The sequence below is a fragment of the Medicago truncatula genome, chromosome 7 (genome assembly GCF_003473485.1).
Source record: "Medicago truncatula cultivar Jemalong A17 chromosome 7, MtrunA17r5.0-ANR, whole genome shotgun sequence".
Lineage (NCBI taxonomy): Eukaryota > Viridiplantae > Streptophyta > Magnoliopsida > Fabales > Fabaceae > Medicago > Medicago truncatula.
Genome location: NC_053048.1, coordinates 27,476,769 through 27,502,732, shown reverse-complemented (window position 1 = coordinate 27,502,732; position 25,964 = coordinate 27,476,769). Strand labels below are relative to the sequence as shown.

Sequence of the window (25,964 nt, the reverse complement as noted above, 5' to 3'; positions counted from 1 at the left end):
ATTTTGTTTTTAGTCATCATAAAAAAATTTGACAGGTTTTGATCCCTATAAATTTTTTAGCACATAGTTTTAGTCCATGTTAAATTAAAATTTGTTTCTATGCTTAAACTTTTAAACTTTTTAATGATTTTTTACTTACTCGTTTAAAACATTATAAAAATTTCATCCGCAATAAGTTAACTCGAAATTTCAATTTTATGTCCAAATTTTTATCCTGAAATTTTAGCGTTTAAAAAATTCATATTTAATTCATAACACGTTAAAATATTCTAATTATTTATAAAAGAGATTATTATAATGTTCTTAACATCCATGTAAAAAATCATTTAAAAATATAAAATTTTAAGTATAATTAAACAAATTTTAATTTAACAAGGACTAACACATACTATTAATCCTTGTAAAATTAATTTTTTTTTAATTATACCTAAATTTTTAATAGATTTTTTACATAATTATTTAGAATATTATAGAAAGTTCCTCCGCAAAAAAGTAGATCAAATATATATATATATATATATATTTTTTTTTTTTGAGTAAAGCTCAAAATTTTATTGTTAGGTCCAAATTTTTATTAATTTAATCTTGAAAATTTGCTTTAGGAAAATTCATATTTAATTCAATATATGTTAAAAAATATAAAATATTTTATAAAATAGTTTATTATGATGTTCTTAACATGTTCGTAAAAAAACATTTAAAAATTTAAAAGTTGAAAGATAATTAAACAAATTTGAATTTAATAAAGACTAAAATTATGTGCTGAAATATTTTACAAGGGCCAAAACCTGTCACTTTTATTTATATATTTAACCAACAAATAAAGCAGAAAGTGAATGAATATGAATGGACTAAGAAGTATTTTATGTTACAGTTTTAATATTGAAACCTAACCTTAAATGTCTCTATGTGTGAGGAAAGACAGTATTAGTTGATTGTGGGGGAGAGATGACATTGCTTCATCGATTTTATCCAAAACACTTACACCCAGGCAAACCGATTAAGCTAATACTGAGTCTCACTTTTTTTCTTCTTCAATAATTAGGTCTCTGTTTTTTTTAAGGAATAATTAGGTCTCTTTTGTTAATTTATTTCAATGGTTCCTTACATAAAATAAATTAATTCAAATAAGTATATTTTCGAATTATGTTAATTCTTTGTTTTTGGTCAAACCAATTATGTTAATTCTAAATATAGTTTTCATTTATATTAATACTAAATATATATTTTATTTATATTTATACTAAATACATATTTTTTTCCTTAAAAAAAATACATTTTATATTTAATTATCTATTTTTGGACATTCTGTAAATTTGAACCTTGATTAATGCGAGATCCTAATCCCTTCCCGATTTCTTCATGACTCATCATATCTAATTTTTTAAGTTATTTTTGATATTTAATTGCATAAGTTCAATTAATTTGAATAGGTACATTTTTCATTTATATTAATACTAAATATTACTGCATTTTTGGTCAAAATATATTTTCTATTTATGTTAATATTAATTATCGTTTACTTTTCATTTATACCAATACTAAATTTTTTTTTTTTATAATTTTTTTAATGCTTTCTCAAATCATTAATTAATAATATATTTTTTTTATTATTGATGTATGCCTCACTAAAACAACGTCCGCTCCATTCCACAATTCCGTTCCGCGCCAATTTTTGGATTGCCCGCGCGCCCCTATATGATATTAATAACTATATTTATAAATTCCTTCAAAAAAACTATATTTATAAATAGAAATAGATGGAGTATCTTTACGTCTAATTTGAACCTTGATTTATGTGAGAGTCTAATTCCTTCATGAATCATCAGAATCATTAAGCGATAATAACTACGTCCATTAGTTAAAGAAAGAAATTGTTGCAATTTATTACACATCTTTTTTTACAATTTATCGTAACATGCGATGCCGGTGGTATTCATACTCGACGATATATTTTTTAAAATGAATCGTGTAATTGCATAGATTAATCCATCGAGTTCATCGAGATACAACCTAACATTTACCAAATTATTGCAATTTATTACATTTTTTTTAAAATTTATTGTGATATGTGACGCCGGTGATATTCATACTCAACGATACATTTTTAAAATGAATCGTGTAACTGTTGAGATTAATCCGTCGATGTACAACCTAACATTTGCTTGCAACAGTTACATGTGATCATCTGTCTCTTTAAATATCCTTGTCTTCCATATGGTATTTCTCTTTCTCTCTCTATTCACTTTTTGTGTGATGAAACTTATAATGCGACTTCTTGCAGCACTTCACTGACAACACTCAACTCACCAAGTTCCATAATTCCATCCACTTTTTCCCGAGAAAATTCCCAGATTTTCTCGCTGTTCTCTCTCTCACACACACATTCTGACAACTTTCATCATCTGCACTCAAATTCATAAATAAAGGTTCTCTTTTTATTTCTTCTCTTGAAATTGGGTCCTACCCTCGTAGTTGATTTTGCTTAATTTTGTGTTTTCATGGTTTTAGTTGTGTTTTTGTATCATGGGGTGGTGATTTGAGGTTTGATCCAAGGAGCTTCTTGTATGTTTTTCTTTTTTCTTGTACAATTGTGAAAGATGGTGTTGATTTTTTTTTTAATTAATTGTGAAAGTTGTTATTGTTTGTATAATTGTGATAGTTTATGTTAATCTTTGTGTAAAATTTAAAGTTGATGATAATTTTTGTGAAAGTTGATGATGGTTTTTGTGTAATTGGTGAAATTTGATGTTAGTTTTTGTGAAAGTTGACGATAATTTTTGTATAATTTTGAAAGTTAATGTTAATTTTTGTGTAATTGTGAAAGGATGGTTAGAATTTAAGGGAATCAGAGGTGAAAGAAACAGAATTTGGGATTTAGTCTATGAAAATGAGAAAGAAAATTGTTTGGATTTTAATTATTTTTATTATGGTTGATTTTCCTGTTTAATGGCATCTACAATTATGATTGATTTTCATGTTTAAAGTCTTATAAAACTAAATTTTATTTCTTTGCAGAGAATACCATTATACCACAAGGTTCTTTGAAGTTGGGTTTGTCAGTATGAAGCCAACTTTGGGTCAAGCTCAAAGTAATTGGGAAGCTGACAAAATGTATGTTACTTATTAAATGCTTGACATTTTTCTTGCTCTTGAATTTGTTTTTGGTTTCTGTGTTTCATCATGGTTTATTTGATTTTGGTTTTGAGGATCGTGTTATGTTGATGTTCATATGTTTGTCTTGTTATGCTTCAGGCTTGATGTTTATATTCATGATTATTTTCTCAAAAGAAGGTTACACAACACTGCGAAAGCTTTTATGGCAGAAGGAAAGGTTTCAACTGATCCAGTAGGTAAGAAACTAACAACTGAGATTTTTTATCATTCTCTATGTTATGTTAATGTGTTGTAAAGAATTAGGTTAAATTGGTTGTTTATCGTTAGTTTATCGCTGGTCTTGTTCATTGTTTTAGGACTTTTTTTTTGTTAAAGCTGAAAGTGGTGACACAATTGAGTATATAGTGAGTTCTTTTTTTGTTTTTCTTTGTGTTTGATAGCAATTGATGCACCTGGAGGATTTCTTTTTGAGTGGTGGTCTGTCTTTTGGGATATATTCATCTCGAGAACAAATGAGAAGCATTCTGAGGCTGCTGCATCTTACATTGAGGTGACCTTATCATGTAACATCTGTATTTATTTCGCTAGAGTATGTTTGGAGGGGAGGACTTGTTTTTCTTTTCTAGCTTAAGGAAGCTATAAATATCTTTTTAAAAATAAATTAAGTGTGATTGAAATGTTAAATGATCATGTATCATATTATTCTGTAAATTTTTTCAAAATCTCACATATTTATACGTAGTCCTCAAAAACCCTCCCATATATATAGCCTTAGTTATTTTAAATATTGGAAGGCGAGCCTTGCCGCAATGCTAAGGTTTCTGCGTAGTGAGTGGAGGTTATGATTTCAAATATTGGAAACAGCCTCTCTGCTTGTTGGGGGGTAAGGCTATGTACATCTAACCTCTCCATACTCCACTTGGCGGGAACCTCGTGCACTGGGCCGATTTTAGTTTTTTTGAATATTGGTTGGTAGCAAACTGGATCTTATATATTAATATATGAATTTGTATGTTGGTAGACACAGCAAACAAAGGCGAGAGAACAACTTCAAATGCAGCAATTGCAACTAATGCAACAGCGCAATGCACAACTGCAGCGAAGAGATCCTAATCATCCTGGACTGGGTGGTTCTTTGAACCCCATGAACTCTGAAGGTATGTTGGGGCAGCCACCTGCAAGTGCATTGGCCATGAAAATGTATGAAGAACGAATGAAACACCCTCATTCAATGGATTCAGATGTATCTCCAAATCTTATTGATGCAAATAGAATGGCTCTTCTCAAATCAGCAACAAGTCATCAAGGGTAACTAAATTTTCTTTTCTGTATAGAAAAAGTATCACAATTAACTTGATCTATGAATTGAACTACTAATAATTTGAGTTATTTTCTGTCTCAGTCAGTTGGTTCATGGTAACTCAGGGAATATGTCTGCGGTATTGCAGCAAATGCAGGCACGGTCTGCTTTGAACAACGTAACTACTTTAACCATATGCTTAATTAGATATTGCATGTGTTTCATTTTTATTTTGAATTCTATCAATTTTATCCATTACTATGATAAGAAAGTTGATAAATTAATTTTACAGGACATCAAAGGAGAAGTTAACATTGGTGGAAGTCCAAAGAATTTTCCCATGGATTCATCAGTTTATCGACAATCAATTCTACAATCGAAATCTGGGTTAGGCAGTGCAGGTATTATTACTCTGTTCCCCTTCATGTTATTACTTCAAATTTCCACTTTTTATGGTCTGGGGATAGTGTTTAAGGTTCCATCTTTGTGTGTGTGTGTGTGATGGTTTAGAGGGACTGAGTGTTATTTAATGCAGCCTTCTATGTTTTATGTGGTGAAAATAAAAGATATATTTTCTGTTGATTTTCTTGATATTCCATTTTGGTTAGTGTAAAGTTATACTCCCTCCGTCCCCATAATAATTGTCACATTTTCAATATTTTTTTTTTCCTGAAATGAATATCGCTTTCAATTTTCATTGCAATATTAATTTGTTTTTTTCCCAATTGTACTTCCATATGAATACTATGTGCGTCACACCTAAGTCAATCAATATCTCCCACTTTGCATTTCTGATAATGATGAATACACCACCAATACTTTTTTTTTTGTGAACAAGAATACACCACCAAAACTTGATAAGGTTAATTGGTAAAATTGCTATTTTCTTTCTTTTATTTATAGTTCTTTCTTAATCTGTGTAAAATAAGCAAATATTACAATTACTGTGGGAAGGAGGGAGTAATTTCCAATATCATCTTCTTCAGCAATGAAGTAAACTCTTTATAGTACGATTTTTGTAACCTTGTAACCAATGCTACTTTTACGGCATTTGTAATGTTGGTTTCATTGAAGTTCGATGTTGATTTTTTGCAGCGATATTCCGCATGGTTTTTTTACGTTTAGTGTATAGTTTCAGTTATGGGGAATCCATTTTTCTTATTGTTTATTTAATTATCTTTCAGGATTAAATCAAGGAGTTACAAGTCTTCCACTGAAGGGATGGCCTCTAACTGTGAGTTGAAATGTTATCCTCATCGTTGTTTTTCTAAAGTTTGTTAAACTTTTTGTGAGAGAAATATGACCTATCCATTTTTAACAGGGAATTGATCAACTAAGACCTGGTTTGGGAGTACAAGTTCCGAAGCCTAATTTATCAACGCAAAACCAGTATCTTTTGGCATCACAACAACAACAGGTCTTGGCTCAGGCTCAGGCACAACAAAACAGCCTTGGAAATTCTAATTATGGTGATATGGATCCACGCAGACTTTCTGGTCTTCCTCGAGGTAGCTTAAATGCAAAGGATGGTCAATCTAACAGGAATGATGGATCTATTTCCTCCCAAATGCAATCAGGTTCACCTAAGGTTGGACTTCCTTTTCAAATATTAAAACTTTATCAATTATCAAAATCAATGCTTGGTTATCATTCATAATATCTTTAAATTTAGTGCACATCATTTGCATATATAAAGAAAATGTGTTGAACAATATGCGGGAAATTCAATTGATATAGTCAGTTATGTGGCTGCTTTTTTCTTTGTAGTTAGTGGCGGTTTTTTTTTTCTTTCTCAATGAGTGAACAATTTGTTCATTCTCTACATGCTCCTGCTTTTGCACAGGCTGCACTCCATGTACGCAATCGCTTACGAAACTTTAAGAATAGACTTACATAAATTTAGCTGAAGTTTGTTGAATTGCTTGAGCGAGAGCACTAAGCATCCTTGAACTTGATATGTGCAAAAACATTCCCTTTCAGTGACACACACATACACACGTAAGTACACAAGAAAATTTTGTGTCACCAAGGGGTCCCAATATGCTAATATCTTATTTCCTTTGTCCTTGCTATTGATTTAGAAAGATGCATGTATGTAGTAGTGCTGTTCTTACTAATCAAATAAAAAAGTAAGAAAAATGTGCTTGAGATGTATATTTATCGGTTTTGTCTGTCTGTGATAAGTAAGCCATATAAATCAGTTCTAAGATGGTAAATGTTTACATTGTTCTATTCTTTTTTGTATATTACAAATTGCAACATATTATGATCTTGGAGGTCAACTCTGAAATATTGATTTTTTTGTTCTTCAATTGTTGTCATACAGATGAAGATGGCCCAGTCACAACAATCACTGTCTCAGCAGCAAGAGCAATTGCAGCAGCATCAACTGCAGCAGGTTGTGTTTAATGTCTCTGCTTTTTCCCCCTTCTTTCCCCTTTTCTTTGTATGGAATGAAACCAGATGAACATGTAACCATTGAGAGTCCTACTTTGGATATGATATGACCTAAAATGTGCTTATAAATGGATTGAATCACTCTCCTTACAAGTCAGTTTTGTAGGGTTGCGTTAGTACCAACCCAAATTTCAAGATGTTGGTATCAAAGCCAATCCTATATCTGAGAAGCGTGGCTATGCTAGTATAGTAATATTATACTTCCTTAGTGCATTATATGTTGCTGCTGCTCCTGCTCCTATTAGATTCATTTGCATCAATTCAATTTTATTATCCCTCCCCAAATTTATTTCATGGCTAATTAACATATTTTTTTAAATAGCAAATATTAGTACTAATGTTATTGTTATGTTGGGAATGGAGATCAAATTATCTTCCTCCTTATGACTCCAGTCCTCAACTCTCCCCATCCCAATGACCAATCCAGCCATATAATTAACATATTATATCTGCTTTGTCATCAGAGTAACAGAAAAAGAAAGCAAGCTTCTTCTTCTGGACCTGCCAATAGCACTGGTACTGGAAACACAGCTGGTCCTTCACCTAATTCACCGTCATCAACACACACACCTGGTGATGCATTAAATACAGCAAGCAGCATGCAACATGTTAACAATGTGCAAAAGAGCATGATGATGTATGGTACAGAAGCAACAGGAGGACTTGGATCATCTTCAAATTTACTTGTAAGCTTTCTTAAAAATTTAGTTTGCATGTTTGTGTTTATCATACAAATGACAATGCATGGATATTTGATTTGGTGTAATTTTTATATTAGCTATCATGATTGTTGACTTGTATGTCATACTTTTCATATTTTGTATTTGTAGCTTGTTAAGAGTCCCATATCGGATAGGTGATGGCCTGACAATATGTTTATAAGTGGGGGCAATCCTCACCTCACAAGCCGGTTTTGTGGGGTTGTGTTAGGCCCAACCACCATTTCTAAGATAGCTTTCTGATCTATACGTTCAATTCAGTTATAATTAAATAACGGCCCTCTTTTGCCAATCATTAATCTTGATGTAAACGTTGGAGAGTAACTGTATTTGCCGCAATGTTGATTTTATAAGTTAAACAAAATATCATGTTTCTGAGTTCTGACACTATCATTTCATAAACCAGGATGATATAGATCGATTTGGAGATGTTGGTGCTTTAGATGATAATGTAGAGTCCTTTCTATCAAATGATGCAGGAGATGGTGGCAATCTCTATGGAACAATAAAACAAAGCCCAGCTGAGGAACAAAAAGAATCTTCAAAAAGTAAGCTTTATGTGTGTGTCTTTCTTCTCTGTTTGCTAAGTATTATGGGAATGTATGATTCAACACACTTTTGTTTCAGCTTTCACCTTTGCTGAATTTAGCTGCATAAGAACAAGGAACATAGTTACTTCTTGTCACTTTTCTTCCGATGGAAAGTTGCTTGCCAGTGCTGGAGAAGACAAAAAGGTAATTCACTTGCATATTCAAGGAACACCAACAGTTTGAATTATAACTTTTGCACTCTTCATCTGAAAAATAGCTTTTAAATTATTTTCTACTCTATAATGCCTTTCTCTTAGTTTGAAATTGGTATATTATTGTGATACCAAGCATCACCCTTTGGTAACATTTTCTACTAAACTTTATAGCAGAAGTATTTTCATTTTTTAATCTCATGAGTTATCTCATTCTACTGTGAGCAAAATTTCATCCAGTTTATAAATTTTAATTGTTGTATACATAACTTTTTCTGGGAGCATGTATCAGGTTACCCTCTGGAATATGGACTCTCTGCGGACAGAGCACACTCCTGAAGAACACAAATTAGTTATTACAGATGTCCGTTTTAGACCAAATTCATCTCAGTTGGCAACAGCCTCATGTGACAAATCTGTGCGGTTATGGGACGCAGCCAATGTAACATTACAGTCTTTTCTCAATTTACCTATTAGTTATTTATAACTTGTACATCTGATGTTTAAAGCATGCAACCATCTTTCGCAATTATATGCACAAAATACGATTTACTCCTTTTCTCTTTCTTTCCTTGCAGCCAACCTATTGCGTTCAAGAATATAGCGGGCACAGTTCAGCCATTATGTCCCTTGATTTCCACCCTAAGAAGACTGATTTTTTCTGCTTCTGCGATAGTGAAAATGAAATTCGGTACTATAACATTACTTCATCCTCGTGTACCCGTGTATCTAAGGTTGGTGAAACAAATTCATTCTGTCATATGTTTTTTCAACAATTTTATGCGTCCCTAGTATTCATCACAATGATGTTTCAGGGAGGGAATGCAAAAGTGAGGTTTCAGCCTGGATCGGGACAGTTACTTGCTGCAGCTTCTGATAAAGTAGTGTCTATTTTTGATGTCGAAACTGACAGACAAATTTACTCACTCCAGGTAAAATCTACCGTATACTTGTTTATCTATATCTATAATATAATAACATAATATAAACAAAGATCAAAGTATATATTTAATTCTTATGAAGGTAGATATATTTGAAATGCTTTATTCATATATTGATTGTCAGTCATGTTATCGAAGTTTCTTGTCCTAAATTTTGTGGATTTTGTTGTTAAATACTCTGTCTTTGTAGGGTCATCCTGAACCGGTGAACAATATTTGCTGGGATACTACTGGAGATATGCTGGCATCTATTAGTCCAAATTTGGTGAAGATATGGAATTTGACCTCAGGAGAATGTGTTCAGGAGCTCAACTCTACTGGGAACCAGTTTTATTCTGGTCTGTTTCATCCAAGCTATGCAACTTTATTAGTAGTCGGAGGGATTTCGGTAAGTGTTTTAATTTAATGAAAAGTTATTTTTTACTACATAAAGTTCACGAAAGTGTCACAAACAGTAAAATGACCGATAAGGATCTCTGGCTAACCAACCACACACAACATGATTGACTATAAACTTGCCATGTGCATGAGGTTTATTTTGTGACAACATTTTTGTTGAATTTATTTCAAAACTATAAAGGCATGTATGATGTCCGTCACAACACTGACGCATGTAGTTTCATTTCATCACTTTCATTTTTTCAAATTATTAATGGTATCTATGTGTGTCAGTGTAGATGTCGTGTCTAGTGGTAGTGTATATGTGCGTGATTCATTGGTTTCTAATATACTGTTTTCTTTATTGCTTTTTTCTGTTGGTGTGCAGTCCTTAGAGTTGTGGAACATGGCTGAGAACAAAAGCATGACAATTCCTGCACATGAGAATGTGATTTCTGCTTTGGCTGAGTGTGCTGCTACTGGAATGGTTGCCTCTGCCAGTCGTGACAACTCTGTAAAGTTGTGGAAATAATTCTCACATTTTATGATCTCGTATATTCTTTTTTCTTTCACTCTTTATTCTGAAAGAATTCAGAGATTTTTATTCAAAGCAAAAAGTATTCAGAGACCTTTACAAATAGTATGAAATAAGGTATAGTATAGAACATGAAACAATTTTTGTATTGTTGTACTAGCAGGATACCGTGCATGTGCACGATATTTATAATCTACAATCTACAAACTAAGTTATTCTACAATCTACATTCTGCAATACAAGGTTTATTTTTATGTATTATTATGCAATTTGACCAATTTTTTTGCATGGGTCTTTTAAGTTATTTTTATTTCATAATCGATCCTTTTAGTTCAATCTCGCTTTATTGATTAAATCTTGATGATAATGTCATTCTTGAACTGAAAAGAAAGACCAAAGGCATGGGTGTAGTTTTGAAAAGGTTGAAAATTTGATGTTTCTTTAATTTTGGCTGTGCTGTCAATCTGACTTAGCCAGCGTTTTCTGGCCTAGCGAGGACTCGCTTAGCCAACTTTTTGCGGTGACAACTCCAAATCAAAAAATTAATGTTTAAGTTTTATTTCTTGTATTTGAACTTTTTAAGTCCCAAATAATTTTTTTAAGGGGTTACTCTTCCTCTTCACCAGAAAACTTAAGAAATCTCTAATTGAAGAACCAATCTAAAATTATATATATATTTTTAAAAACTATTAAAATTAAACCCATTAAATCATAATTATTTAGAGTTCTTCAACTCATTCAAAATTGGATTAAGGAAACCACATTCTTTGCCGGACATTCTTCCATAAAGAACATTCCATCTTTCTAAACTTAGAACCCTATTTCAAACACTTCAAAATCACACATTTTCTTTTGCTCTAGATCCCTATTATCTTCAAACTCGTAAACTATTGACCACTTCATTGATTTTGCAAAGCATGATTTTCTTCTTTACTTAGTTGGTTAAAGAAACAAATATAGAAATATTGTGTTGAAAAATGGTGAATTCAACTTTATAAAAGTTTGAAAATCGTTGTTTTTCAATACATAACTACTGCTCCATTAGTTAGCATGACTTTTTGAAAATATGAATTGTATCGAAAGGCTAATTTTTTTACTAAAGTAATGAAGATCTATTTAATAGGAATAATTTTGCAAAATTAATTTTATTTGTAATATTTCTATTTTGATAGAAATGTAATTTTTTTACTCTCTTTACATAAGCACCCAATTAAATCGCACAACGATACCATATTTTTAGATTAGTTTCTAAAATATCTCTAGAAATTTTTTAGGTGGAAGATTCACTAGAGCTCCTTTCTAACCAGAATATTCACACAAAAAATTCTCTAAAATATTTGTTTGACGATATTTGACATGATTTTATAGGATGCATACATCTGATTTTTCTATACTAGCATGAAAATTAATCTTCTTTTATTATTTTATTTCTACATTTAAAACCTTAACGATGATAGAGTAATTAAACTATTAAACTATTCTTGTGAGCTTAACTAAGTTGTCATGAATAATACATAATATATATAAGCGTGTTCGAAACCGGATCACCACACAAAAAAAATTAACAAATGTATTAAACATTGAACATTGAACAACGTTCTTCGTGTTATCGTGTATAATTCTTAGATTCCATTCCAAATTATCTCTCTCTGCATTCAGAAAATGGAGAACACAACATTGAAACACGTTGATCACGATGAACATGAAGAAGAAATCCCCGATTCCTTTTGTTGTTGCGTTTGTCTGTAAGTTTCTCTCACCATCTTTCAATTCTATCCCATTTTTCCCTTTTGTGAAAAACACCCGTTGTTCAATTTTTTCTCTTTATATCAAGGTTCAATCTTTTCTCCAATTATTATTTACTATTCAAAAGGGTGATCGAAGATGCCTTTATTTTTTAAAATGATGAATTATTTTATTTTTTTCATTAGCTTTAGTTAATTTGATTGGAAAAATTCGATTTTGTTATTTTTGTTCTGAAGTTGATATGCGTGTAGGGAAATGTAAATGTTTATATCTTAAATTTCAATTGAATATCCAATTCACTGAAGATAATGCAAATGTAATTAAAATTTAGAAGAGGAAAAACTCATCATTGGTTGGTTTTTATCAATTAGAGTTATAATAATTCATTAATTGTTTATTCATTTTATTTGCAATTCAAACCCCAGAATGTAATGTGACTCGTTTGATATTTGTTTTTGGTGCTAACCCTAGCGTTCATAGGGGAAAGGGGATTTGGTAATTCACAGTTCGTACGGGAGGTAAATAAAGTCTGGGCTACAAACCCACATGGTTTTTCTAGTGAGCTTAGCTCAGTTGGTAAGGACAATGCATAATATATGCAAGGTCTGGGTTTCGAACCAAAAAAAGAAACCCACATGGTTTGGCCTTGTGTAGGCTTGAGACCTTGGAGTGTGCTCCTCTCAAGGTCTCAAGTACGAATCCTCCGGGTTCCAATTTATGTGTACTAGTCCATATAGAGCTTGGTGGGATTGGTCTCTAGATTAGTAGAGCTTGGTGGGATTGGTCTCTAGATTAGTTGGTCCTTTGACCGGATACTGTTTTTTTTTTTTTTTTTTTTTTTTAAGTTTGGCCAAGAATTGTTCGACGCAGGAATCAAATTCGGGCTCTCACGAATGATTTGTCTTTCGTTAGTCTTGCTGGTTGATATGGATTGCCTGTTAATGAAAATAGAATTTTTATTCTTAAGTTAAAAGGATGATGTTGGTTTTGGACATGTTGGTCAATGTGTCATTTTAAGCTAGTTATTGAGCTACCTTGTTTCTTTATTAAATTATACTTACTGATTTTAACTCTACTTTCATCATGCAGGGATCTATTTTACAAACCCATTGTACTATGTAAGACAACGTTATTTTCTTGAAATACATTGAACGTGTTAGCAGTGTGACGGTTTTCAGTATTTTTTCCTCCTTTTTTGCAGCTTGTGGTTACATGTGCTGTTTCTGGTGTATACATAAATCAATGAGTGGGGTGCGTGAATCTAAGTGTCCAACTTGTAGGCATCAATACTATCACTTCCCAACAGTCTGCCAATTGCTTCATTTTTTGCTTCTTAAGCTCTATCCTGTTGCTTACAATAGAAGGACGAATCAAACTCTTGGTATGTCTATTTCTCTTACTGTATGCATAAGCTCACTTGAATATACATGTGTGATTTCTGCAGTTTACCACAAATATGTATACTCACTAGTTGCTAGTAATTTCTCTCGAAGAAATAAGTGATATAATTATAATATTATCAGAATAACTTGTATTAATGAGGAAATAAAAAGCTTACTCTTATGTAACAAAATTATGCAATACTACGATATCATCATACTAGTATATCTATAGTTAGTATATGAAGAAATTACTAGAAAATTGGCTACTGTACGGTGTAAAGGAAGATATATATATATATATATATATATATATATATATATATATATATATATAAGATGCAAACTGTCAAGTAATTAAGTACCAATGACTCATTGAGCAAGCAAGAGATGTCCTAAAGGGGAAAGAGACTCTAAGGTAAGCCTTCATATGTATAGCCAAATGTTAGCTCATTCAAGTGCATAACTAGGCCACATTCAAAGTATCTAATAGAGAAGTTTTTGAAAGTCTATCCAAGTGTCCTCTACATACTTGATACATGTAGTCATACATTATGTTGGAAATTTCGCCTTCATTGCGGTCTGCCCCTAGCCACCTAATTGTCGCATTTGGGTTGCGTTTACTGTGTTGGGTGTATGGGGGTGTATTTAGTCTCATATTGCCTAGAGATATGGCATGGCTTGTGTGGTGTTTATAAAAGCCTGGGCAACCCGCACCTTACAAGCCAATTTTATAAGGTTGAGTTAGGCTCAACCCAAATTCTAAGATGGTGTTAAAGCCTATTCTAGATCTATTGTTACTAAATATATATTTTATTTATATTAATACTAAATACATTTTATATTTCCAAACAAAATACATTTTATATTTAATTATCTTTTTTTGTACAACAATTAATTATCTTTTACTATTCAGGTCCTTAACAAATAATAAATTTAGTTAATGATACATTTTTCTCGGTTATTGTACCCTCGACGGTAAAATAACACCCACTCCGCTCCATGCTTCCGCTTTACGCCAAATTTTGTGTTGGCCATATTGTGCTACTATCCGAGATTGTGGACAACAAAGTTTATAAATTGGAATTGAGGGAGGACATTCCGACAAAAATTCGAACCTTGATTCATTTGAGAGCCTAATCCCTTCCCTTTTTCTTCATGACTCATCATAGCCAATTTTTAAATTTATTTTTATGTTTTGTTGCATAAAATCAATTAATTCGAGTAAGTATATTTTTCATTTATATTAAAACTAAATATATTTTTTATTTATATTAACGTTAAAAATCAATTATTTATCTTTCACTTTTCATTTATACTAATACTAAATATTTTTTCATGCTTTCTCAAATTCTTAATTATTAAAACATTTAATATTTAACTAATAATATATTTTTTTAGTTACGAAATCTGCGTTGTTAAAATATTATTTGTTTTCCCCCGTGAGCTTAGTTCAGTTGGTAAGGAATTCATAATATATGCAAGGTCTGGGGTTTTTCACCACAAAAAAAAAAAATAGTATTCGTTATGCGCCGTTCAAATTTTGGGATTGGCCGCGCCGTTATTCAACATTGATAACTATGGTTTTTGGTTGGTAATTGATAAATTTATAAATGAACGGGTTAATTAAGTTTTTAGTCACTATTAATATTCACAGTTTTGTTTTTAGTCCTTACAAAATAAAATCACACTTTTTAGTTCTTATAAAATTTTTCATCAGCATTTTTAGTCCCTATAAAATGTTCCATCAGCACTTTTAGTCCCTGGCAAAAATTTTCATCAACTGTTTTGGTCCCTAAAATGCTTAAGAAAAATGTCACAGGGACTAAAAAGTGTGATTTTATTTTGTAGGGACTAAAAACAAAACTGTGAATATTTATAGGGACTAAAAACTTAATTAACCCTAAATGAATTGAAGGTGGACATTCTGTCGGAAATTTGAACCTTGATTAATGTGAGAGCCTAATGTCTTCCTTATTTGTTCATGACTCATCATAGCTAATTTTTTATTTTATTATTGATATTTTATTGCATAAAATCAATTCATTTGAATAGGTACATTTTTCATTTATATTAATACTAAATATTAATGCATTTTTTGGTCAAGAATATTTTTCTATTTATGTTAATATTATAAATCAATTGATTATCTTTTACTTTTCATTTATACTAATACTAAATATATATTTTTTTTCAAATTTATTTTTCATGCTTTCTCAAATCATTAATTAATAATAGATTTAATATTTAATTAATAATATATTTTTGATTATTGTTATTTGCGTCACTAAAACAACGTCCGCTCCTTTCCGTAATTCTGTTCCGCGCCAATTTTCGATTTGCCCGCGCTGTTATAGGGTATTAATAACCATATTTATAAATAGAAATAGACGGAGCAGCTTTCTGTCGTAATTTGAGCCTTGATTTATTGTAATTAAACAACGCGGTGGTATTCGTACTCAACGATAGATTTTTGAAATGAAGGTGTAACTGCAGAGATTAATCCATCGTGTTCGTCGAGATACAACCTAACATTTGCGAAATTATTGCAATTTATTACACATCTTCTTTTTTACAATTTATTGTAAGGTGAGATGCCGGCGATATTCATACTCAACGATATATTTTTTAAAATGAATCGCGTAAGTGCAGAGATTAATCCGTCGAGTCCGTCGAGGTACAACCTAACATTTGCAACAGTTACATGTGATAACCTGTCTCTTTAAATATCCTTGTCTTCCATATGGTTTTTCTCTTTCTCTCTCTATTCACTTTTTGTGTGATGAAACTTATAATGCGACTTCTTGCAGCACTTCACTGACAACACTCAACTCACCAAGTTCCATAATTCCATCCACTTTTTCCCGAGAAAATTCCCAGATTTTCTCGCTGTTCTCTCTCTCACCCACACATTCTGACAACTTTCTCCATCTGCACTCAAATACATAAATAAAGGTTCAGTTTTTATTTCTTCTCTTGAAATTGGGTCCTACCGTCATAGTTGATTTTGCTTAATTTTGTGTTTTCATGGTTTTAGTTGTGTTTTTGTATCATGGGATGGTGATTTAAGGTTTTTTTTATTTAATTGTGAAAGTTGATGCTATTGTTTGTGTAATTGTGATAGTTGATATTAATTTGTATGTAAAATTGAAAGTTGATGATAATTTTTGTGAAAGTTGATGATGATTTTTGTGTTATTGAAATTTGATGTTAGTTTCTGTGAAAGCTGACGATAATTTTCGTGTATCTGCGAAAATTGATGTTAATTTTTGTGTAATTGTGAAATGATTGTTAGATTTCAAGGGAATCTGAAGTGAAAGAAATAAAATTTTGGTTTTGAGTTGCCAGAATTTAGTCCTTATGAAAATGTTAAATTGAAAAATGAGAAAGAAAATTGTATGTATGTGAATTAGAAAGATGATTATAATATTTTGTGTAATTGTCAAAGTTGAAGATAATTTTTGTGCAACTATGAAGTTTGTGTTAACTTTTGTGCAATGGTGAAATGATTATTAGAATTGAAGGGTTTCAGAAGTTAAAGAAACAAAATTTGGGATTTAATTTGTTAAAATTTAGTCTTTATGAAAATCTTTGATTGAAAATGAGAAAGAAAATTGTATGAAGTTTGATTTTTGTTTGAGTCTAATTACTGACGTTGGTTTTTTGTGTGATCATGAAAATTGTATGGAGTTTAATTACTTTTATTATGGTTGATTTTCGTGTTTAAAGGCTTCTAAGATATATTTTCTTTATTTGCAGGGAATATAGCACAGGTTTCTTTGAAGTTGGTTTGTCAATATGAAGCCAACTTTGGGTCAAGCTCAAAGTAACTGGGAAGCTGATAAAGTGTATGTTACTTGCTAAATGCTTGGAATTTTTCTTGATCTAGAATGTGTTTTTTCTTTGTATTTGATCTTTGATTATTTGATTTTGGTCTTGAGGATCATGTTATGTTGATGTTCATATGTTTGTCCTGTTATGCTTCAGGCTTGATGTTTATATTCATGATTATTTTCTCAAAAGAAGGTTACACAACACTGCGAAAGCTTTTATGGCAGAAGGAAAGGTTTCAACTGATCCAGTAGGTAAGAAACCAACAACTGAAATTTTCGATCATTCTTTATGTTGTGTATGTGTTGTAAAGTATTTGGTTAAAATTGTTGTTTATCATTAGTTTATCGCTAGTCTAGTTCATTGTTTTAGGATGGTTGTTTTTTTGTTAAAGCTGAAAGTGGTGACACAATTGAGTATATAGTGAGTTGTTTTTTGTTTTGATTTTGGTTTGATAGCAATTGATGCACCTGGAGGATTTCTTTTTGAGTGGTGGTCCGTCTTTTGGGATATATTCATCTCGAGAACAAATGAGAAGCATTCTGAGGCTGCTGCATCTTACATTGAGGTGATCTTAACATGTAACATCTGTATTTTTTTCGCTAGAGTATGTTTGGAGGGGAGGACTTATTATTCTTTTCTAGCTTAAGGAAGCTATAAATTGTTTTTAAAAATAAATTAAGTGTGATTAAAATGTTATATGATCATCTATGATATTATTCTTTAAAACTTTTATTAATCTCACATACATATACATGTAGTCCTCCAAAACCCTCCATCCATATATATAGCCTTAGTTATTTTAAATATTGGAAGGCGAGCCTTGCCGCAATGCTAAGGTTTCTGCCTGTGCCTAGTGAGTGGAGGTTATGTACATCTAACCTCTCCATACTCCACTTGGCGGGAACTTCGTGCACTGCGCCGATTTTTGTTCTTTTGAATATTGGTTCGTAGCAAACTGGATCTTATATATTAATATATGAATTTGTTTGTTGGTAGACCCAGCAAACAAAGGTGAGAGAACAGCCTCAAATTCAGCAATTGCAACGGATGCAACAGCGCAATGCACAATTACAACGAAGAGATCCTAATCATCCTGGACTGGGTGGTTCTTTGAACCCCATGAACTCTGAAGGTATGTTGGGGCAGCCACCAGCAGGTCAATTGGCCATGAAAATGTATGAAGCACGAATGAAACACCCTCATTCAATTGATGCAAATAGAATGGCTCTTCTCAAATCAGCAACAAGTCATCAAGGGTAACTAAATTTTCTTTTCTGTATAGATTATAATTACAGTTGGCGAAAAAGTATCACAATTAACTTGATCTATGAATTGAACTGCTAATAATTTGAGTTATTTTCTGTCTCAGTCAGCTGGTTCATGGTAATTCAGGGAATATGTCTGCGGTATTGCAGCAAATGCAGGCACGGTCTGCTTTGAACAATGTAACTACTTTAACCATATGCTTAATTAGATATTACATGTGTTGTATTTTTATTTTGAATTCTACCAATTTTATACATTACTATGATAAGAAAGTTGATAAATTAATTTTACAGGTCATCAAAAGAGAAGTTAAAATTGGTGCAAGTCCGATGAATTTTCCCATGGATTCATCAGTTTATCGGCAGTCGATTCTACAATCGAAATCTGGGTTAGGCAGAGCAGGTATTATTTACTCTGCCCCCCTTCATGTTATTACTTCAAATTTCCACTTTTTATGGTCTAGGGATAGTGTTTATGGTTCCATCTGTGGTTGTGTGTGTGTGTGTGTGTGTGTGTGTGTGATGGTTTAGAGGGACTGAGTGTTATTTAATGCAGCCTTCTATGTTTTATGTGGTGAAAATAAAAGACATTTTTCTGTTGATTTTCTTGATAATCCATTTTGGTAAGTGTAAAATTATACTCCATCTGTCCGATAATAATTGTCACATTTTCAATATATATATATATTTTCCTGAAATGAATATCGCTTTCAATTTTCATTGCAATATTAATTTGTTTTTTCCCAATTTTACTTCCATATTAATACTATGCGCGTCACACCTAAAGTCAATATCTCCCACTTCGCATTTCTGATAATGGTGAATACACCACCAATACTTTTTTTTTTTCTTGAACAAGAATACACCACCAAAACAGTTTTCTTTCTTTTTTTTTTTCTTGGCAAAACTTGACAAGGTTAATTGGTAAAATTACTATTTTCATTCTTTTATTTATAGTGCTTTATTAATCTGTGTGAAATAAATAAGCAAATATTACAATTATTGTGGGAAGGAGGGAGTAATTTCCAATATCATCTTCTTCAGCAATGAAGTATACTCTTTATAGTACGTTTTTCTTAACCTTGTAACCGATGCTACATTTATGGCATTTGTAATGTTGGTTTCATTGAAGTTCGATGTTGATTTTTTGCAGCGATATTCCTCATGGTTTTTACGTTTAGTGTATAGTTTCAGTTATGGTGAATCTATTTTCCTTATTGTTTATTTAATTATCTTTCAGGATTAAATCAAGGTGTTACATGTCTTCCATTGAAGGGATGGCCTCTAAATGTGAGTTGAAATGTTATCCTCATCGTTGTTTTTCTAAAGTTTGTTAAACTTTTTGTGAGAGAAATACGACCTATCCATTTTTAACAGGGAATTGGTCAACTAAGACCTGGTTTGGGTGTACAAGTTCCGAAGCCGAATTTAACATCGCAAAACCAATATCTTTTGGCATCACAACAACAACAGGTCTTGGCACAGGCTCAGGCACAACAAAACAGCCTTGGAAATTCTAATTATGGTGATATGGATCCACGCAGACTTTCTGGTCTTCCTCGAGGTAGCTTAAATCCAAAGGATGGTCAATCAAACTGGAATGATGGATCTATTTCCTCCCAAATGCAATCAGGTTCACCCAAGGTTGGTCTGCCTCTTCAAATATTAAAAGGGTATCAATTATCGAAATAAATGCTTGGTTAACATTCATAATATCTTTAAATTTAATGCACATCATTTGCATATATAAAGAAAATGTGTTAAACAATATGCGGAAAATTCAATTGACATAGTCAGTTATGTGGCTGCTTTTTTCTTAGTAGTTAGTGGCGGTTATTTTTTTCTCAATGAGTGAACAATTTGTCCGTTCTTCACATGCTCCTGCTTTTCCACAGGCTGCATTCCATGTATGCAATCGCTTACGAAACTTTAAATAGACTTACATAAATTTAGCTGAAGTTTGTTGAATTGCTTGAGTGAGAGCACTAAGCATCCTTGTACTTGATGTGTGCAAAAAAAAATCCTTTCAGTGACACACACACACACACACGTAAGTACACAAGAAACTTGTGTCACCAAGGGGCCCCATTATTCTAATATCTTTTTTCCTTCATCCTTCATCCTTGCTATTGATTTAGACAGATGCATCTATGTAGTAGTGCTGTTCTTACTAATCAAATAAAAAAGTAAGAAAAACGTGCTTGAGATGTATATTTATTGGTTGTCTGTCTGTGATAAGTAAGCCATCTAAATCATTTCTAAGATGGTAAATGTTTACGCTGTTATTTTCTTTTTTGTACATTACAAATTGAAACATATTATGATCTTGGAGGTCAATTCTGCAATATTGAATTTTTTTAATCTTCAATTGTTGTCATACAGATGAAGATGGCCCAGACACAACAATCATTGTCTCAGCAGCAAGAGCAATTGCAGCAGCATCAACTGCAGCAGGTTGTGCTTAATTTCTCTGCTTTTTTCCCCTTCTTTCCCCTTTTCGTTGTATGGAATGAAACCAGATGAATATGTAACTGTTGAGAGTCCTACTTTGGATATGATATGACCTAAAATGTGCTTAGAAATGGGTTGCATCACTCTCCTTAAAAGTCAGTTTTGTAGGGTTGTGTTAGTACCAACCCACATTTTAAGATGTTGGTATCAAAGCCAATCCTAGATCTGCTGGGCCACCTGTTATCCCGCCCTCTAGCACACTCTCTAGTCCTGGGTGTGAAGGGGTGTGTTGACTGTTGAGAGGCCCCATTAAATGTGATATGACTTGAAAAAATGTTTATAACTTAATTAGTTGCCATCCTTCTCATTAAAAAGCCAGATTTTTGGAGTTGAATTAGGCAAACCTAAATTCTTTGAACAACAGTGTGTTCATCCTTCTATTATCATTTTTTCTTTTAAAGCGGGGAGGAATCTGAGAGAAGTGTGGTTATTTTAGACTTTTAGTATAGTAATATTATACTACATTAGTACATTATATACTGCTGCTGCTCATATTAGATTCATTTGCATCAATTCAATTTTATTATCCTTCTCTCCCATCCCACATTTGTTTGTCAGATAATTAACATATTTTTTTAACGGCAAATATAGTACTAATGTTATTGTTATGTTGGGAATGGAGATCAATTTATCTTCCTCCTTTTCACTCCACTCCTCAACTTTCCCATCCCATTGACCAATCCAGCCATATAATTAACATATTATATCTACTTTGTCATCAGAGTAACAGAAAAAGAAAGCAAGCTTCTTCTTCTGGAGCTGCCAATAGCACTGGTACTCGAAACACAGCTGGTCCTTCACCTTATTCACCATCATCAACACATACACCTGGTGATGCATTGAATACAGCAAGCAGCATGGAACATGTTAACAATGTGCAAAAGAGCATGATGATGTATGGTACAGAAGCAACAGGAGGACTTAGATCATCTTCAAATTTACTTGTAAGCTTTATTAATAAATTTAGGTTGCATGTTTGTGTTTATCATACAAATGACAATGCATGCATATTTGGTGTAATTTTTATATTAGCTATCATGATTATTGACTTGTATGTCATACTTTTCATATTTTGTATTTGTAGCTTTCTGATCTATACGTTCAATTCAGCAGTTATAATTAAAGAACGATCCTCTTTTGCCATTCATTAATCTTGATGTAAATGTTGGAGTAACTGTGTTTGCCGCAATGTTGATTTTTTAAGTTAAACAAGTTATCATGTTTCTGAGTTCTGACACTATCATTTCATAAACCAGGATGATATAGATGGATTTGGAGATGTTGGTGCTTTAGATGATAATGTGGAGTCCTTTCTATCAAATGATGCAGGAGATGGTGGCAATCTCTATGGAACAATAAAACAAAGCCCAGCTGAGGAACAAAAAGACTCTTCAAAAAGTAAGCTTTATGTGTGTGTCTTTCTTCTCTGTTTGCTAAGTATTATGGGCATGTATAATTCAGCACACTTTTGTTTCAGCTTACACCTTTGCTGAATTTAGCTGCATAAGAACAAGGAACATAGTTACTTCTTGTCACTTTTCTTCCGATGGAAAGTTGCTTGCCAGTGCTGGAGAAGACAAAAAGGTAATTCACTTGCATATTCAAGGAACACCAGCAGTTTGAATTATAAATTTTGCACTCTTCATCTGAAAAATAGCTTTTAAATTATTTTCTACTCTATAATGCCTTTCTCTTAGTTTGGAATTGGTATAATATTGCGATCCCAAGTATCACCCTTTGGTAACGTTTGCTACTAAATTTTATAGCAGAAGTATTTTCATTTTTTTAATCTCATGAGTTATCTCATTCTAGAATTTGCTATTCTGTCATATAGTATTAACCGTTTTTGTATGCTTAAAACAAAGTGAATCAACAACATGTTTTCTTAGAGCAACATTTCAGATGATACTAGTTTTAACTTCTAGAAAAGCACTAAACTAATTTTATGAGATTTTTGCTTTTGTTTCCCAAAGGAACTGACATAAACAAACAGGCCTTATATAAATAATAGGATGATGATGATTGATTTAATTATGCATATAATGATGTTTTATTTTCCGTAATCTTAATTTTAATTATCTAAACAACTACTGTGAGCAAAATTTCATTCAGTTTATAAATTCTTATTGTTTTATACCTTACTTTATCTGGGTGCATGTATCAGGTGACCCTGTGGAATATGGACTCTCTGCGGACAGAGCACACTCCTGAAGAACACAAGTTAGTTATTACAGATGTCCGTTTTAGACCAAATTCATCTCAGTTGGCAACAGCCTCATGTGACAAATCTGTGCGGTTATGGGACGCAGTCAATGTAACATAACAGTCTTTTCTCAATTTACCTATCAGTTATTTATAACTTGTACATCTGACGTTTAATTGCATGCAACCATCTTTCACAATTATATGCACAAAATACGATTTACTCGTTTTCTCTTTCTTTCCTTGCAGCCAACCTATTGTGTTCAAGAATATAGCGGGCACAGTTCAGCCATTATGTCCCTTGATTTTCACCCTAAGAAAACTGATATTTTCTGCTTCTGCGATAATGAAAATGAAATTCGGTACTATAACATTACTTCATCCTCGTGTACCCGTGTATCCAAGGTTGGTCAAACAAATGCATTCTGTCATATGTTTCTTCAACAATTTTATACGTTCCTAATATTCATCACAATTGATGTTTCAGGGAGGTAATGCAAAAGTGAGGTTTCAGCCTGGATCGGGACAGTTACTTGCTGCAGCTTCTGATAAAGTAGTGTCTATTTTTGATGTTGAAACTGACAGACAAATTTACTCACTCCAGGTAAAATCTACTGTATACTTGTTTATCTATATCTATAATATAATCTCCTTTAAACGAAGATCAAAGTATATATTTAATGCTTATGAAGGTAGATATATTTGAAATATATTGATTGCCACTCATGTTATCGAAGTTTCTTGTCCTAAACTTTCGATGGAGTTTCTTCCATTCTCTCTTTGCCTATTTCCAGTTTTCTTGTCCTAAACCTAGAAGATTCAATTAGCAGTATGGATAAAAAATATTAACTTGGAAAATTATGGGTGGAACAGCACATTGGGTTGCTCTATAAAGCAATTGTGTTCTTTTTCATTTCAAGGTTTTTCATCTTTGTGGATTTTGTAGTTAAATACTGTCTTTTTAGGGTCATCCTGAACCGGTGAACAATATTTGCTGGGATACTACTGGAGATATGCTGGCATCTATTAGTCCAAATTTGGTGAAGATATGGAATTTGACCTCAGGAGAATGCGTTCAGGAGCTCAACTCTACTGGGAACCAGTTTTATTCTGGTCTCTTTCATCCAAGCTATGCAACTTTATTAGTAGTGGGAGGGATTTCGGTAAGTGTTTTAGTTTAATGAAATGTTATTTTTCACTTCATAAGTGACATGTTCATGAGGTTTATTTTGTGACAACATTTTTGTTGAATTTATTTCAAAACTATACATTTGGACTACCTGCATCACACTCCTTAACTCCTATACTCCTTTATCTTTGCTTTTACCTTTGCTTTCATTTAACATGGATCCGAAGGTAGTATGAATTTTTTACATCTGAAATCATCAAAAGGAAAAAACAAATATGTAATAAATGTAGCACCACCACTTCAAATTGAAGGCATGTATGATGTCCGACACAACACTGATGCATGCAGTTTCATTTGATCACACATTTTTTCAAATTATTACTGGTATCTATGTGTCAGTGTAGATGTCGCGTCTAGTGGTAGTGTATATGTGTGTGATTCATAGTGTATTCATTGGTTTCTAATATGCTGTTTTTTTGTTACTTTTTCTGTTGGTATGCAGTCCTTAGAGTTGTGGAACATGGCTGAGAACAAAAGCATGACAATTCCTGCACATGAGAATGTGATTTCTGCTTTGGCTGAGTGTGCTGCTACTGGAATGGTTGCCTCTGCCAGTCGTGACAACTCTGTAAAGTTGTGGAAATAATTCTCACATTTTATGATCTCATATATTCTTTTTTCATTCACTCTTTATTCTGAAAGAATTCAGAGATTTTTATTCAAAGCAAAAAGTATTTAGAGACCTTTACAAATAGTATGAAATAAGGTATACTGATAGAACATTAAACAATTTTTGTATTGTTGTACTAGCAGGATACCCGTGCATGAGCACGATATTTATAATCTACAATCTACAAACTGAGTTATTCTACAATCTACAATCTGCAATACAATGTTTATTTTTATGTATTATTACGCAATTTGACCAATTTTTTCGCATGGGTCCTTTGAAGTTATTTTTATTTCATAGTCGATCCTTTAAGTACCCAAATATGTACACCGTGATTATTGTTGTTTTTTTATAATCCGGTTCAACTCGGTTAAAAAATAACCATATGGCTGTTAAACCCAGATATGTCCTCAATAGAATCCACCTTTGGGGTAGATTAATTGCTTATTGTGCTATAATTGATTAGTTAGTGTGATTATATGTATGTTAGTATTCCCCTATGGTAATGCATGTATGTGTTCATGTTCAATCTTGCTTTATTGACTGAGAAATGATATTTGTACAATTAATTTCTAACAACTTTTTGACAACTTTCTCTCTTATACTCACATTATATTCTTATTCTTTCTACCTTTTTCTCTCTCCATTGATTTTGACCGATCAAAATAGAGAAAAACAAAGTTGTCATGGAAGTTGTTTAGAAAGAGGTGTACAAATATCACTACTCTTACTGATTAAATTTTGATGATAATGTCATTCTGGAACTGAAAAGAAAGACTAAAGGCTCAAGTAATTTTGAAAAGGTTGACAATATGATGTTTCTTTCATTTTGGTTGTGCTGTCAATCTGACTTGGCCAGCATTTTCTGGCTTAGCGAGGACTCGCTTAACCAGCTTTTTGTGGCTTAGCAAGGGCGCTGGGGCGACAACTCCAAATCACCAAATTAATATTTAAATTTTATATTTGTATTTGTATTTTAAGGGGGTACTTGTTAATGTTTTTAAGGGGTTATTCTACCTCATCAATAGAAAAGAAACTC

The 25,964-nt window shown here is 32.3% G+C and overlaps 2 protein-coding genes across 5 annotated transcripts; both read left to right on the top strand.

Moving 5' to 3' along the window:
- The first annotated feature begins 2,218 nt into the window (after positions 1–2,218).
- On the top strand, positions 2,219–10,453 carry LOC11425348 (transcriptional corepressor LEUNIG_HOMOLOG). The gene is made up of 18 exons (XM_003622881.4): positions 2,219–2,429; positions 3,019–3,114; positions 3,256–3,353; positions 3,558–3,667; positions 4,139–4,425; positions 4,520–4,595; positions 4,710–4,818; positions 5,602–5,651; positions 5,739–6,005; positions 6,744–6,815; positions 7,339–7,560; positions 8,000–8,141; positions 8,221–8,327; positions 8,628–8,777; positions 8,914–9,069; positions 9,151–9,267; positions 9,467–9,664; positions 10,043–10,453. The coding sequence occupies exons 2-18, from the start codon at positions 3,065–3,067 to the stop codon at positions 10,184–10,186; spliced, it is 2,355 nt and encodes a 784-aa protein (XP_003622929.1). The 5' UTR covers positions 2,219–2,429; positions 3,019–3,064; the 3' UTR covers positions 10,187–10,453.
- Positions 10,454–11,800: 1,347 nt separating this feature from the next.
- On the top strand, positions 11,801–25,129 carry LOC11425347 (transcriptional corepressor LEUNIG_HOMOLOG). 4 transcript variants are annotated; one of them, XM_024771455.2, is made up of 21 exons: positions 11,801–11,934; positions 13,025–13,053; positions 13,137–13,316; positions 16,125–16,269; positions 17,074–17,162; positions 17,302–17,399; positions 17,604–17,713; positions 18,151–18,404; positions 18,518–18,593; positions 18,708–18,816; positions 19,654–19,703; positions 19,791–20,057; positions 20,796–20,867; positions 21,647–21,868; positions 22,181–22,322; positions 22,402–22,508; positions 23,089–23,238; positions 23,376–23,531; positions 23,614–23,730; positions 24,092–24,289; positions 24,758–25,129. In XM_024771455.2, exons 5-21 carry the CDS (start codon positions 17,113–17,115, stop codon positions 24,899–24,901), a joined length of 2,322 nt encoding a protein of 773 aa, XP_024627223.1. In that variant the 5' UTR covers positions 11,801–11,934; positions 13,025–13,053; positions 13,137–13,316; positions 16,125–16,269; positions 17,074–17,112; the 3' UTR covers positions 24,902–25,129. The 4 variants fall into 4 exon arrangements, with proteins under 4 accessions (XP_024627223.1, XP_003622927.1, XP_024627222.1 ...); XM_003622879.4 differs by having other exon boundaries at positions 18,145–18,404; positions 24,758–24,901; XM_024771454.2 differs by lacking the exon at positions 16,125–16,269 and having other exon boundaries at positions 18,145–18,404; positions 24,758–24,901.
- Positions 25,130–25,964: the final 835 nt, after the last annotated feature.

What these genes read in the sequence shown, in the direction of transcription:
- LOC11425348 (XM_003622881.4), top strand. Translation starts at nt 3,065, where the DNA reads ATGAAGCCAACTTTGGGTCAAGCTCAAAGTAATTGGGAAGCTGACAAA. An exon ending in GTGCTGGAGAAGACAAAAAG is followed by an intron (nt 8,328 to 8,627) that starts GTAATTCACTTG and finishes AGCATGTATCAG; the next exon opens with GTTACCCTCTGGAATATGGA. An exon ending in TAGTAGTCGGAGGGATTTCG is followed by an intron (nt 9,665 to 10,042) that starts GTAAGTGTTTTA and finishes GTTGGTGTGCAG; the next exon opens with TCCTTAGAGTTGTGGAACAT.
- LOC11425347 (XM_024771454.2), top strand. Translation starts at nt 17,113, where the DNA reads ATGAAGCCAACTTTGGGTCAAGCTCAAAGTAACTGGGAAGCTGATAAA. An exon ending in TCAGCAACAAGTCATCAAGG is followed by an intron (nt 18,405 to 18,517) that starts GTAACTAAATTT and finishes TTTCTGTCTCAG; the next exon opens with TCAGCTGGTTCATGGTAATT. An exon ending in CGTGTACCCGTGTATCCAAG is followed by an intron (nt 23,532 to 23,613) that starts GTTGGTCAAACA and finishes TTGATGTTTCAG; the next exon opens with GGAGGTAATGCAAAAGTGAG.